Here is a 12,540-nt window from a genome sequence, read left to right as displayed (position 1 = left end):
GGCTCACCATCTGCTAGGCTTCCTGAGGCCGCAGACTCATGAGAACGGCCCCACTGGATCAGGCCACAGGCCCATCTAGTCCAGCTTCCTGTATCTCACAGCAGCCCACCAAATGCCCCAGCGAGCACACCAGATAACAAGAGACCTGCAAGGCTTCCTGGGAATTGTAGTTAAGAACATAAGAACAGCCCCACTGGATCAGGCCATAGGCCCATCTAGTCCAGCTTCCTGTATCTCACAGCGGCCCACCAAATGCCCCAGGGAGCACACCAGATAACAAGAGGCCTCATCCTGGTGCCCTCCCTTGCATGTGACATAGCCCATTTCCAAAATGGGTCACCCAGAAGAACTTGCCTTGGGCTGCCCAGCAAGGGTGCCCTGAAGCTGCCTCTCAAGCAGATTTGGCAGCGGCTGGACGCGGGAAGTGTGGCATGGCGGGCTCTGCACCTGCACAGAGGTGGCCTCAAAGGCAGCCCACTGGGCCACCCGAGGCTCAGCCCCCCAGGTGGGGTGGGAAACGAGTGCCTGGCCTGGATTCCCACAGAGCGCAGAAGGGGAACTGCCTTGACCAAAAAGATCCTGATCCAGAAGAGAGCAAGGCCTCCCTGCGCGCAGAAAACAGGCCTTCTCTATGTGGGAGTCCACCCAGCAGTTTGGAGTGGCAGTCCAGAGACCAGGCCTGCCCTCTCACTTGCCAGGTACAAGGACAAGGCCCCAGGCCTGGGCTTCCTGGCGCTGGCTCTGCACCAGGGACTCTGCTGTGTCTCCAGCGGCCTGCCCTCCCCACAGCCGACCCATCTCAGCTGGGATCACCCTGCCTCTTGTCCGCCACGGAGTCCCAGGCAGCCTCCCCCCAACCCCAGGCCCCATTGCAGCAGGAGGGACAGCTGGCAAGCCAGCGAGAGTGGGGGGCACCTACCGGTTCTCCAGGCAGCCCACGGGGCCCAACTTCGCCATCATCTCCCTGCAGGCAGAGAAAGGACAAGGAGGACGTCACGGGGGAGCCGGTGGGAGGGCTCAGCCCCACGAAAAACAGCGTCTAAACCATTCTTCTTCTTGCCAAAGGCCCTAAAGTTACTCTAGTGCCTGGAGGGTGTCGCTTCACACCCTGCCAGTCTCAACAGCTGGGGGGGGGGGATGCGTGAGCTCAGTTTCTGCAGCTGCAGGAAGAAGATGCGGAGGGAGAAGCCACTTCTGCAGTACTTGAAATCAAGCTGTAAATCTCAACGAGGCTCTTCAGGCTAGAAAGCCACGCGGTCCAGGCACCAGCAGCCGGTTCTCCTTCCTCCTCTTTGAGGCCAGAATTTCTGCCCAAGCCCAACTTTCCACCGCAGGGGCAACCTGCCCTCTTGCACCTGCCAGACTATTCAGGTGGCTCCTCTACCCCACCCCCCTCACCACATCCCCAGACCATCCCTATCCGTTGCCAGAACTTACCCTCTCGCCATCTTCCCCTGGGGGGCCAGGGGGGCCCTGGGAGCCAGTGTCACCCTGGGGGGGGGGTAAAGGAGAGTGATGGTCAGCATGAGCAAAAGGCACATGGGACCCATCTAGCCTGGCGTCTGGGCTCAACTGTTCCCCTGCCTCCTCTAGCGAACTCTAGGATGGGGCTAGAGAGTGTGGGCCCTGCTGCCCAGGCCTCCCGGGCCTTAGAGGCTGAGCAAGACATGAAAAGCAACAGACACAAGCAGCAGTGATGGAAACGCTTCACCTGTTGGATTTCTGCATGCTGCGCAGTTGGTGGAAAGGCCCAGAGACTGGCAAAAAAATAAAGACCATCCCAGGGCCAGCCAGACACTGGGGAGATGTGGGAGGCTATTCAGGGGGCCTGAGTTTCTGCTGAGTTCACACACATGCAGCCCTGTGTTGGGACTTGTGTGGTTTGGGGTGCAAAGAACTTTTGTGTGGCTCTTTTGAGCTGGGGGGGGCAACAGAAATGGTCGGCTGTGCTAATCCGCTCCCGAGTCCGAGCGCAAGACGCACAGAGCTCATCTCAGGCACTGTGGTGATCTGGGGAATAGGGAGAGCGCAGCGCAACACCCGCCCTCGCTTACCCTATGCCCCTTGTCCCCCGGCAGGCCAGGGAGTCCGTCAAAGCCACGGTCGCCCTGCAGAGAGAGGGGGAGAGAGAGTGAAAGGCCAGATCCTTCTGCTTCAGACCAGATCCTTGGCCCTGAGATCCACAAGGGTGACACAGGGCAAATCCCAAGGGAGTAGTGCAAGAAGACCATCCCCACAAAGCCCCCTTGGAGATTGCCCTGGGCCAGGAGGAGCATATTTTGGAACCAGAGTGCAGATCCCTCTGCTTGGGGGCCCCCCTCACCTTGGTGCCATGTTCCCCGGGCATTCCTCGAGCCCCATCAGCACCAGCACGGCCCTGTGGGACAGGCAGACAGACAGGGATGGTTAGAGGAGACCGCTTCCTTTGCCTCAGGCCCGCATCTCAGTCCTCATCCGTTGCAACCACTTACCCGCCTGCCCGGCTTTCCTGGGGGGCCAGTCAAGCCCTGGGGGCCCCGCGGACCCTGCAGAGAGAGAGTAAGAGAGAAGGAGCCCCAGATGCATCCCCCATTTCCCAAGGGGAGCGCAGGGCTCAGGCCTCGGAGCTCTGCCTCTCAACCACGAGGCAGGGCTCCAGCAGGCAGCAGCGACCGGGGCAGAGGAACTCAGGAGGAGTGACCCGATGCTGCATGAAAGGCTGGGGGGCAGGGAAGAGGGTACCACAGTCACGGTACCTGCGGCCCGAAGTCTCCATGCTCCCCCTTCATGCCAGGGCTGCCAGGCTGGCCCTGGAAGAGAAACACAGAAAGGGCCCGTTAATTGGGACACGTCCCGCCTCATTCAGCTTCGCAGTGGCTCCCCTTCCCCGATTTCTAGACTGACATGCAATCCGGGAGCAGTTTTGGGGGCCTCAATGTTCTCCCCCCCCCAAGTCAGCTTGCTGGAGCAGCTCTGGCCTTGCTGAGAATGCAAGGGACATGGAGGGGAGATATGTTCAGCCAGGTCCCCTCCTCCTCCCCTCCATATTTCCTGCCAAAGCCAGCATCTTTCCCTCGCAAACACCAGTGAACAACTTCACCACACAGCAACAGGGCGGGGGGGGGGAAGCCACCGGGCTAAACCAACACAAAACAGGACCCTGCGCACAGCTGCAGCCACCAAAGAGGAGGCCACGCAAGAGCAGACCACTGCGGGCCAGACTCTGAGAGGAAGGTGCACAGCATATTCTCATGTGACCCGCAAGGCTGTGGCCAAAACACCTCCACCAAATGTCCCATTAAAGCTCCTCCTTCCACACTCCGGTGCAGTTGTGCTAACTGTGTCTGGGAATAGGAGGAGACTCTTGGCTGCTGGGCAGTCAGTAGGTTTGGGCCCCCCCCGAGCCCCCCCTGGCACTTTTGGCACTCAGGATGCTGCTACTTGGGGAAAGGGGACGCAACTGAACCAAGAGCAAGGGGTGAAGCATCTTCCTGTTATTGACACAGTCCCACCCACGTGTCTGGAGCTTCACAAAGGACAAGCAGCAAGTGAAGCCCCTGCCCAAGGCATTCACCATCTGAAATCACCAGAAAGGAATCAACAGAGGAAGGGCAAGGCAGGGCTGGGGGGGGGAAGGGACATGCTAACTCCTTTGGGCTGTGATGCAGCAGCAAAGCCCTGTGGGGCCAAGGACAGCCCCCCCCCCCCGGGGTCAGGCCCAAGAGCCACTCTCTTCCCTCAGCCCAAGGGAAGTCCTGAACTGGAACTTCGCCCAAGGAAAGCAGAGCAGGGGGCAGGTTGCATTCTCAGTGTGACTTTGTTTGGCAACCTTCAGTCTCGAAAGACTCTGGCATAAGCCTACAGCACCCGGTATTCCCAGGCGGTCTCCCATCCAAGTACTGACCAGGCCTGACCCTGCTTAGCTTCCGAGATCAGACTTTGGAGACAGCAAAATTTCCCACAGGCAGAGACTCAGGTGCTGGAGAAAACGTGCTGGATCTCTGCATGCGGGGAGCCCAGATGCCGACACATGCAGAGATCCTTGCAACATGCAAACTGTCCCCCTCCACGACATGCCTACAGGTGAACAGGCATGCAGCTGGGGCCTCCAGTGCTGAGGCCATTTGCTCTCTACTTAGTCCTGTGAATCCAGCCGTGTCTGTTCACTGAGGCATTACAATGTTTGCACCTGCCTTTTCAGCCGTTGGGCCACTTGAGGCAGTTAAAATAAGAAGAAAAAGACAAGATCAAAACCAATTAAAACAAGCGCAGCAACAAATGATGAACTAACAGCCAATAAATAAAAACTCTGAAACAGAGAGCAGGAATACTGCCCTCTCCAGTCAGCCACCTTGGCAGGTGGGGGGGGGGGGAGTTCCTCAACTGGGGCATGTCCCTTCCCTACAGCCTGACATCTTCAGGGGGCAGAACCTGGAGAAGAGTCTCCCCACCTGGCCTCCCAGTCTCGTGTGGTGTCAGGAGGTTCTTTAGGTTCCTGGAACCTAAACCATTTGAGCTGTAATGATCAAGCACTTCCATCCTGAACTGGGACTGGGAGCAGTTCACACAAGGCTGGTGCTTTGCAAGACGGGCTCCCAAACGTCCCCACAAACTGTTGCGTTTCTGCCACCGTCCTCCTCTTTGTTCTGTTTTCAAGTCCTGATTTTTGGCAGTTGTGGTAAACTCCCACCACAATTCTTTCAGGCAGGAACTGTGCACAGTGCAGTGGTCTTGTCTCACCTGACATGGAGGGGCTGGTGACAGCGCAGGTGACCTCTCCAGCCTCCCCCCCCCAAACAGTCCACCCACTGCTCAGCAGGAAGCCTGGAAATGTGACCTGACAAGCACCCTGGGTTTCCCTTGGTCTTTGTGGCTGTGTCAGTTTTATGCACATCTGCCTTCAGACACCCTCAGCAGCTTTTTAAAGCACCCATGAGATTTATGAGGCTTTTCTCCCTTTGCACAGGGAGGAGATAATACACAGTGCAGCGGATGATGACATGATGATGATGATTGCGCTAGTACAGCATTCATTCCAAGACACACACACAGCAGTTGTTGTCTGAAATACGCCGATGTAGATGGACAAAGAGATGCAGGATTAAGCGCAAACACACAGGCACACTCCCACGGCCATCAAGGTGAGCTCCTGTTCTGTCCCAGAAGACCCCCTTCCCCGGCAAAATACCCACCAAGGGTCCAGAACGGCCAGTGTACCCCATTGGTCCTGGAGGGCCACGCAAAGCCAGCTGTGGGGAAAAGAAAGGGGGAGAGTCACACTTCAACCAATCCAAGGGGTGATGCTGGAAGGGCCCCTGGAACTAAACGTGTGGAGTGTGGCGGCCTGAGATCTTCTCCAGGAATTCCCCCCTAACCCTAATCCTGCCCTAAAGACCACCAACACCCCCCCACAGATGATGCGGCAGCCACTGGCCCTCCAGCACAGAGTTTTGCCCGCTGATGGAAAATGGCACAGCGGTGGAAAAATGCCCGCTGGTGTAACTGTGATGCCGGCACATTTCCCTTGTGGAGAGGCCAAAAGGGGGAGGAGTTTGGGATCTAACCTGGGAGGGGTGAGGAGAAGCCCCCCCCCAAGCAGACTCACCCGGGCCTGCTGCAGGATGGCCTCTGCTTGGGCTTCTTGCGCCGCCACCACCGGTCCCTTGCCGCCACCGCTGCTCCCGAAGCGGAACTGCAGAAGAGGGGAGAGAACGCTGAAGCCCGGCTTCCCCACAAGAGGCACCTGCCCCCCAAATCCCGCACTGAACGCCTCCACTTTGAGGCTGGGGGAGCAGCCCGTCCTCCAAGGCTCATTGCCGATTTCTTCATCAGAGGGGCTGGCATCCTGTCCACACCCCAAGAAGCAAACTAGCGAGTGCAGAACCAACATCACAATAAGACAACATTCAAAACACCCGCAAAGAGGAGCAGCTGGAGGCCCGTCACAATTTCACTGACAAAACCGCACTGTTCAAAGACCAAGCGCAATAACAAAGCATTTTCTGCTTCAAAACCGCTGTGGAGGGAGCCAGAGCCTTGGGGCCATCCCTGGCACCCCAGGCCTCCAACTGAGGCAGACTGCGGGGTCCTGGCAGGTCCATGGGGGAGCAGACAGTCGTGGAGCCGGTTCAAGGGCCAAAAGGAGCCCCACTGACAGACCCGCAGGGAGGGGGCTGGTCAGGAGACAAGCGGGCCTCAGCTCCCACGTCAGCCACCATCAGGTCAGTCAGCCTCAAGGAAAAATTGAGGAGAGGTGAAAACGGACTTCATGTTTCTACCCAGCAGGGCTGCTTTGGAGGTGTCCTCTCCGTGTCCAGCCAAACACACGGGGGCCGCGTTCTGAAAAGAAAGTCTCCATTGGCTGATGAGACGAGATCACAGGTCACAAGACGGGATGAGGTAAGAGGAGGATGATGCCCGTCCCGACTGGCTCATGGTTCCTTATAAGCACAGCTGTGAGAGCCCTCGTTTGTGAGTCCTGGAAAGTGTGCGGAGGTGGCATTTGCTGTACCCTGTTCGCTGTGCTGCAAGTGACTATCTTGCTGCTGCTGTAAATATTTGTAAATGCAGGCTTATTGGTGGTGGACGTCTGCCCTGTCTGGATTTCTCATTACGGGGCTGCAAGTTCTGTCCTTGGAGTCCACATTCCGCTATTCTGCCTGATAAGGAGAGCTCTCCTCAACAGCAGCCTGCCAAGCAAACGCTCCCAATATTAGCCAGCCAACTGGCAAACTCTGCTACTGACTCACCGGCAGCATCATGGCGGTGCCAGGGGGTCCGGGGACGCCATCCGATCCAGGGAGTCCAGGGCGGCCTGGGGGCCCCTATGGGAGAAGGGAGATCAGTGAGTGGACATGTGGAAAGCAGCCCCCCGTGTGCTTGCAAATAGGCCCAGATAAACACACAGGCACACGCCCCACAAAATGTGCAGCAACGAAACACACTGTGGCTGCAATCACAGGAGCCTGGAGTGATCAGAGACACAAACACCGGAGCAAAGAAGCCGTCTGACCTCAAAGGAAGCCTGAGGGGTCCCACGCCCAGCAGAGCCAGCTCCAAGCAGCAGTGCCTCTCCAGGGCCCCAGACAGGCTAGGACTGTGAGGGGGTCGGGCTGCCCCATCACGATGACTGAAGCTGCGTGAGTCCAGGTTAGGATGCCCCTCGCTGGCTCAGGCAAAGTGCAGGGGCAGGTCGTGGCCTCCAGGCTCCCAGCTGCTTCTGACTGCTGCTGCCCACAAGGTGGCAGGTGAGGTGGAGCCTCCTGGTCTGACCCACCAGCCAGGCTTCTTCTCGGCTCTCAGTCTCTGGGTGGAGGTCCGGGAGTGATGCTCTGCAGGCTCTGATTCTGGGACCCATTCCTGCCCCAGAAGCCCCCAAACGCAACTTGGCAGAAGGGCTTCTAAGAAAGCCACTCCACCCGTCTCACTGACGCTCAGCCCCAGAACCTGTCTGCAATAACCAGCCTCAGCCACAGGGCATGTGAAGGGAGGAAAGCTGTCTCTGTGCATGTGCAGAGTGCCTTCCCCACGGCACTGAGCAACCACAATGTACCTCTGCAAATGGAGGGGGGGCAGACTGCCAGTTCTAAGGGTGTGGCTTCCACAGCACTGAGCCCTCCTTAAGGAGCAGAGCTGGCTGGAACCGGGGCGTCTGCTTGAACAGGCACAGCAGAGTCAGCCTCAGCCCACATATTCCGTGTTCCTCTGCAGTTATATCTCCGTGCCGGTGTCCTCCCACGCTTCCATGAGGGTATCGCCACCACCCCCACCCGCCCTCAGAGGTCCCCTTCCTCATTTCCCACACCCTGAACCTGAAGGCCACACTGGAGTATTGCGTCCAGTTCTGGTCGCCACATCTCAAAAAGGACATCGCGTGGGAGGCGTGGAGGAGGCGCTTCTGGGCGGGGGGAGGGCAGGCAATGGGCGGCCTCTGGGGCAGGCGCGCGGGGAGCCGGGGACGGGGCTGGGACCTGGCAGTTATGTCGGATTCCAACACCCGTCCCCGGGGAGAACGGGGCGGCTTCAAGCCGCTCCACTCTCCTCAGACTTGCGCCACCTCCAGAGGTCCAAAGAGACCCATTGAGGCGAGCAGCCCTTACCCAGGGGTAAGGGGAAGAGCTTCCCCTTGCCTCTGGCTGAGCCACTGCAGACAACGAACCTGCGTTGGATGCAGCACAAGCCTCCTGGCTTGCCTGCTCCAGCGCAGGTTGGGATTGCGCCCTAAGATGATTTCGGGGCTGGGGCACCTTCCTTATGAGGAGAGGCTAAGGCGTTTGGGCCTCTTCAGCCTAGAAAAGAGACGCCTGAGGGGGGACATGATTGAGACACACAAAATTATGCAGGGGATGGACAGAGTGGATAGAGAGATGCTCTTTACACTCTCACATAACACCAGAACCAGGGGACATCCACTAAAATTGAGTGTTGGGCGGGTTAGGACAGACAAAAGAAAATATTTCTTTACTCGGCGTGTGGTCGGTCTGTGGAACTCCTTGCCACAAGATGTGGTGATGGCGTCTGGCCTGGATGCCTTTAAGAGGGATTTGGACCAATTTCTGGAGGAAAAATCCATTATGGGGTACAAGCCATGATGTGTATGCGCAACCTCCTGATTTAGAAATGGGCTACGTCAGAATGCCAGATGCAAGGGAGGGCACCAGGATGAGGTCTCTTGTTACCTGGTGTGCTCCCTGGGGCATTTGGTGGGCCGCTGTGAGATACAGGAAGCTGGACTAGATGGGCCTATGGCCTGATCCAGTGGGGCTGTTCTTATGTTCTTAAGGGAAGGGGCTGCATCCCACACACAAAGACCACCCCTTGCATGGACACTGCACTCCTCCCTGGGGACACCTTCTCGCCTCCTTCCATGCTGGGTGCCAGCCTCACACTCACCCTCTCCCCAGTGTCACCAGACGGTCCTGGGGGGCCCTGGGTGCCTGGCGGCCCACTTATGCCCTGCGGGACAGAAGAGAGAGAGGCTTCGTCAGACAGTCCAGAAAGATACGTTTGTCCCCTCGGCAAGGAGAGGCCCTGCAAGTGGTGGGTCTTCTCTTGGGTTGGGAGTGGGAAAGCAACTGCCCCTCCCATTTGTCCCCTCCCAGGGACTTATTCCTGTTGTCTCATCCAGTGCCCTTTATAGGGTGTTCTCAGCCCCCTTGGGACTGGGAACTCTTAATGCCTCTGTTCCTACGGAAGCAGCTTTGTGACGTTTTCTTGTGGAAACGAAGGCACACAAATATTCTGTTAGTGACAAAATAGCCACAAAACACCCCAATCCATCTCTCCGTTGCGATTCCTGCACTCACTGGGGACAGGAGAAGGTGGGGTTTCCGCTACGCTAGCTGCCCCCTTCACCATCCCATCCCTCCTGGATGCACTGCCTGGCTCCCAGACTCTTACCGGTGGTCCTTCCGGGCCAGGGGCACCTTCCACCAACATCCCCTACAGGGAAAAAGGAGACAGACAGACAGGGGTCATGAAGCAGACAGAGGCAAGAGCTTCTTCCTTGGGGGGCTACTCTGAGATCATCACCCAGAACAGCAAACAAGCATTACAAGCAAGCAAGCAGCCTGCTTCAGCCTCACGGACTGCCCAGGGTTGCTCCTGGGGTTGCTCACCGGTCACCGTCTGTGAGGAGTGCCTTCTGCCCCCCCCTTTTAGATGATTACCTCTATTTTTGGACATCACTGCAGCAACTGTTACCCTGCACATGCCCAATCTCGTCTGATCTTGGAAGCTAAGCAGGGTCAGGCCTGGTTAGTACTTGGATGGGAGACCGCCTGGGAATACCGGATGCTGTAGGCTTAGACCATAGTCTTTCGAGACTGAAGGTTGCCAACCAACCACTAAGCCTTCAGAGGCTGGTTCAGCCAGTTAAAGCTGCCGGAAACTCCTCCTGCAATGGCCTTGGTCTGGAAATGGCACCACCAGACAGCCACATGCTGGTACAGATTTGGTGCTTGGCGGCTGATGTGGCCAAGCTACCCACTGAGACTGGCCTGCGCTGATTGCCTGGGAAGCCAAACTGCCTGCCTGGGTGAAGAGGCAGGAGAGAGCGGCCGGCCGTGGGGCCTTTCCTCCTCCAGTCGGGAATGACGACTTCATCACACTGGGGCTGCTTCAGCTCAAAGCACAGGGACACTCAGGCTGTCTGCCAGGGCTGGCTGCGGAAGGCACGTTGGCTTACACTACAGTCATTGCACGGACCAGGACTCCAAGGGTGACAGAGCAGCGAATGAGGGGGACTGTGTTCCCAGCAAGGCGTGTTCGGGGCACTGGTTCTGTTTCGCTTGCTCTCTCCGCTGCAAATCAGCCTGGAAATGTCACCCGTTTTGCTGCCAGGGGGTCTGTGGGCTCTGCTCTGGAGACAGCCCCAGGCTTCCCCCTGCAGGGCATTACAAATCACTCCACCTGTGATGAATGTCCTCGTCCCAAGCCCCCTCCCCCATTACCTGCCCATTTTTCTGTCTTTTTGGACACTTTTCACCTCCTAGAAGCCCCTGCACCAGTTCAGCAGCTAAGAGTTGTGGAGGCAGCATGCCCGATGTCCTTTTCCCATCCCCTTCCCCAGTAGTGTTTAATTCCTCTTCTTTGGGTTTTTTAATAAACTAGATATCTTGTTAGCCTGCCTTCTCCCTGCTCACGGGTCCTGCAGTGGACTGTTAACATCTGATCATTTGTGGGCACTGCTGTGATTTGAGCTTAAATAAGAACCCCTGGAGATCCCCCCCACGCACACACACACCTGATCTCCTTAGCCTGGGATAGTGGCAGTGTACAGATCTCCCAGTCCTCTCCCTATTCAGCTGCAGACCCAGTAAAAGGGGAAGGGGGTGTGTGAGCACTAACCACTCAGCCTGTGGCCGCCTCTGGCGACCTTCTCTGATACTATCTTTTTCAAAGACCACCCAACAGGTTCAACAACGGGGTGAAGGGTCCTGATCCTGCCCAAGAGGAGGAAATTTTATTTGGCCTTCTAATCCCCCCCCCACCTTGAGAGCCTGCGAACAAGCCAGACATCATGGCTGCTGTCCTCAGGTAGCCGGTGGCTCAATCAGACCTCACACTCCAACCATCATAAAATTCACGAGGTCCATGTTTAGGTCTCTTTCCCTTTTCCTATCAACAGAGAATAATAGGGAGTCCCCAGGTGGATCAGGGCCAGGGAAGAAGAGAGGGTTCCCTCTTCCCCACACATCACAGCCCTCCTCCAAGTCTCCCCATCTCCTGTGACAGCCTTTAGGAAGGAGGATGTTGGGAGACAAGGCTGGCTTTAAGCCAACTGGACCAACTTTTGGCTCCCATTGGTACCTGCGCCTGAGGGCCCGACATACTGGGGTAAAAATTAAAAATAAAATTAATCATTTCACAGTCATTCAAACCAGTGGTTTTGTCACTATGTTTCCATGAGAAACATAGCTGTTTTGAGAACAAAATAGCTAATGTTATAATGCGTGGTGCATTAATGCGTATAATATGGTGACGGCATCTGGCCTAGATGCCTTTAAAAGGGGACTGGACACGTTTCTGGAGGAAAAGTCCATTACAGGTTACAAGCCATAATGCGTATGTGCAACCTCCTGATTTCAGAAATGGGCTATGTCAGATGCAAGTGAGGGCAGCAGGATGCAGGTCTCTTGTTATCTGGTGTGCTCCCTGGGGCATTTGGTGGGCCGCTGTGAGATACAGGAAGCTGGACTAGATGGGCCTATGGCCTGATCCAGTGGGGCTGTTCTTATGTTCTTAACTACAATTCCCAGGAAGCCTTGCAGGTCTCTTGTTATCAGGTGTGCTCCCTGGGGCATTTGGTGGGCCACTGTGAGATACAGGAAGCTGGACTACATGGGCCTGTGGCCTGAACCAGTGGGGCTGTTCTTAGGTATCCAGTGGGGTACAAGCCATGATGTGTGTGCGCAACCTCCTGATTTTAGAAATGGGTTATGTCAGAATGCCAGATGCAAGGGAGGGCACCAGGATGAGGTCTCTTGTTATCTGGTGTGCTCCCTGGGGCATTTGGTGGGCCGCTGTGAGGTACAGGAAGCTGGACTAGATGGGCCTGTGGCCTGATCCAGTGGGGCTGTTCTTATGTATCCAGTGGGGTACAAGCCATGATGCGTATGCGCAACCTCCTGATTTTAGAAATGGGTTATGTCAGATGCAAGGAGGGCACCAGGATGAGATCTCTTGTTATCTGGTGTGCTCCCTGGGGCATTTGGTGAGCCGCTGTGAGATACAGGAAGCTGGACTAGATGGGCCTCTGGCCTGATCCAGTGGGGCTGTTCTTATGTTATTTAATATCTGTATGAAACCACTGGGAGTTCATCAGCTCATGGAGTTGGTGTCATCAGCATAAGTATGCATAGGTATGCTGCTGACAGTCAGCTCCAGCTCTCCTTTCCACTGGATACCAGGTGGCCGTCTCTGTCCTGGAGCGCTGCCTGTAGGCGTTTGGGATCCGAATGAGGGTGAAAAAGCTGAAATTAAACCCTGACAAGACCGACATCCCCTTGGTTCAGAAATCCACTATGCGGGTGCTGGACTATCAACTGCCCTAAATGGGGC

General features: G+C 56.6%; 1 protein-coding gene and 1 pseudogene across 1 annotated transcript in view; one reads left to right on the top strand and one right to left on the bottom strand.

Annotated features, from left to right (window-relative positions):
- Positions 1-12,540, bottom strand: part of COL11A2 (collagen type XI alpha 2 chain) — a gene marked incomplete at its 5' end in the record, with an annotated part of 69,624 nt that overhangs the window by 37,425 nt on the left and 19,659 nt on the right. Inside the window, 11 exons of the mRNA XM_066613218.1 lie at positions 920-964; positions 1,438-1,491; positions 2,055-2,108; positions 2,324-2,377; positions 2,472-2,525; positions 2,736-2,789; positions 5,172-5,228; positions 5,585-5,671; positions 6,729-6,803; positions 8,872-8,934; positions 9,379-9,420. Of these exons, the coding sequence (XP_066469315.1) occupies positions 920-964; positions 1,438-1,491; positions 2,055-2,108; positions 2,324-2,377; positions 2,472-2,525; positions 2,736-2,789; positions 5,172-5,228; positions 5,585-5,671; positions 6,729-6,803; positions 8,872-8,934; positions 9,379-9,420 (639 nt within the window). The remainder of the gene's footprint in view (positions 1-919; positions 965-1,437; positions 1,492-2,054; positions 2,109-2,323; positions 2,378-2,471; positions 2,526-2,735; positions 2,790-5,171; positions 5,229-5,584; positions 5,672-6,728; positions 6,804-8,871; positions 8,935-9,378; positions 9,421-12,540) is intronic.
- Positions 9,665-9,782, top strand: LOC136643342 (5S ribosomal RNA; annotated as a pseudogene).

This window comes from Tiliqua scincoides, chromosome 2 (genome assembly GCF_035046505.1).
Source record: "Tiliqua scincoides isolate rTilSci1 chromosome 2, rTilSci1.hap2, whole genome shotgun sequence".
Lineage (NCBI taxonomy): Eukaryota > Metazoa > Chordata > Lepidosauria > Squamata > Scincidae > Tiliqua > Tiliqua scincoides.
The sequence above is the reverse complement of the archived record's forward strand: the minus strand, read 5'-3'. Positions and strand labels throughout refer to the sequence as shown.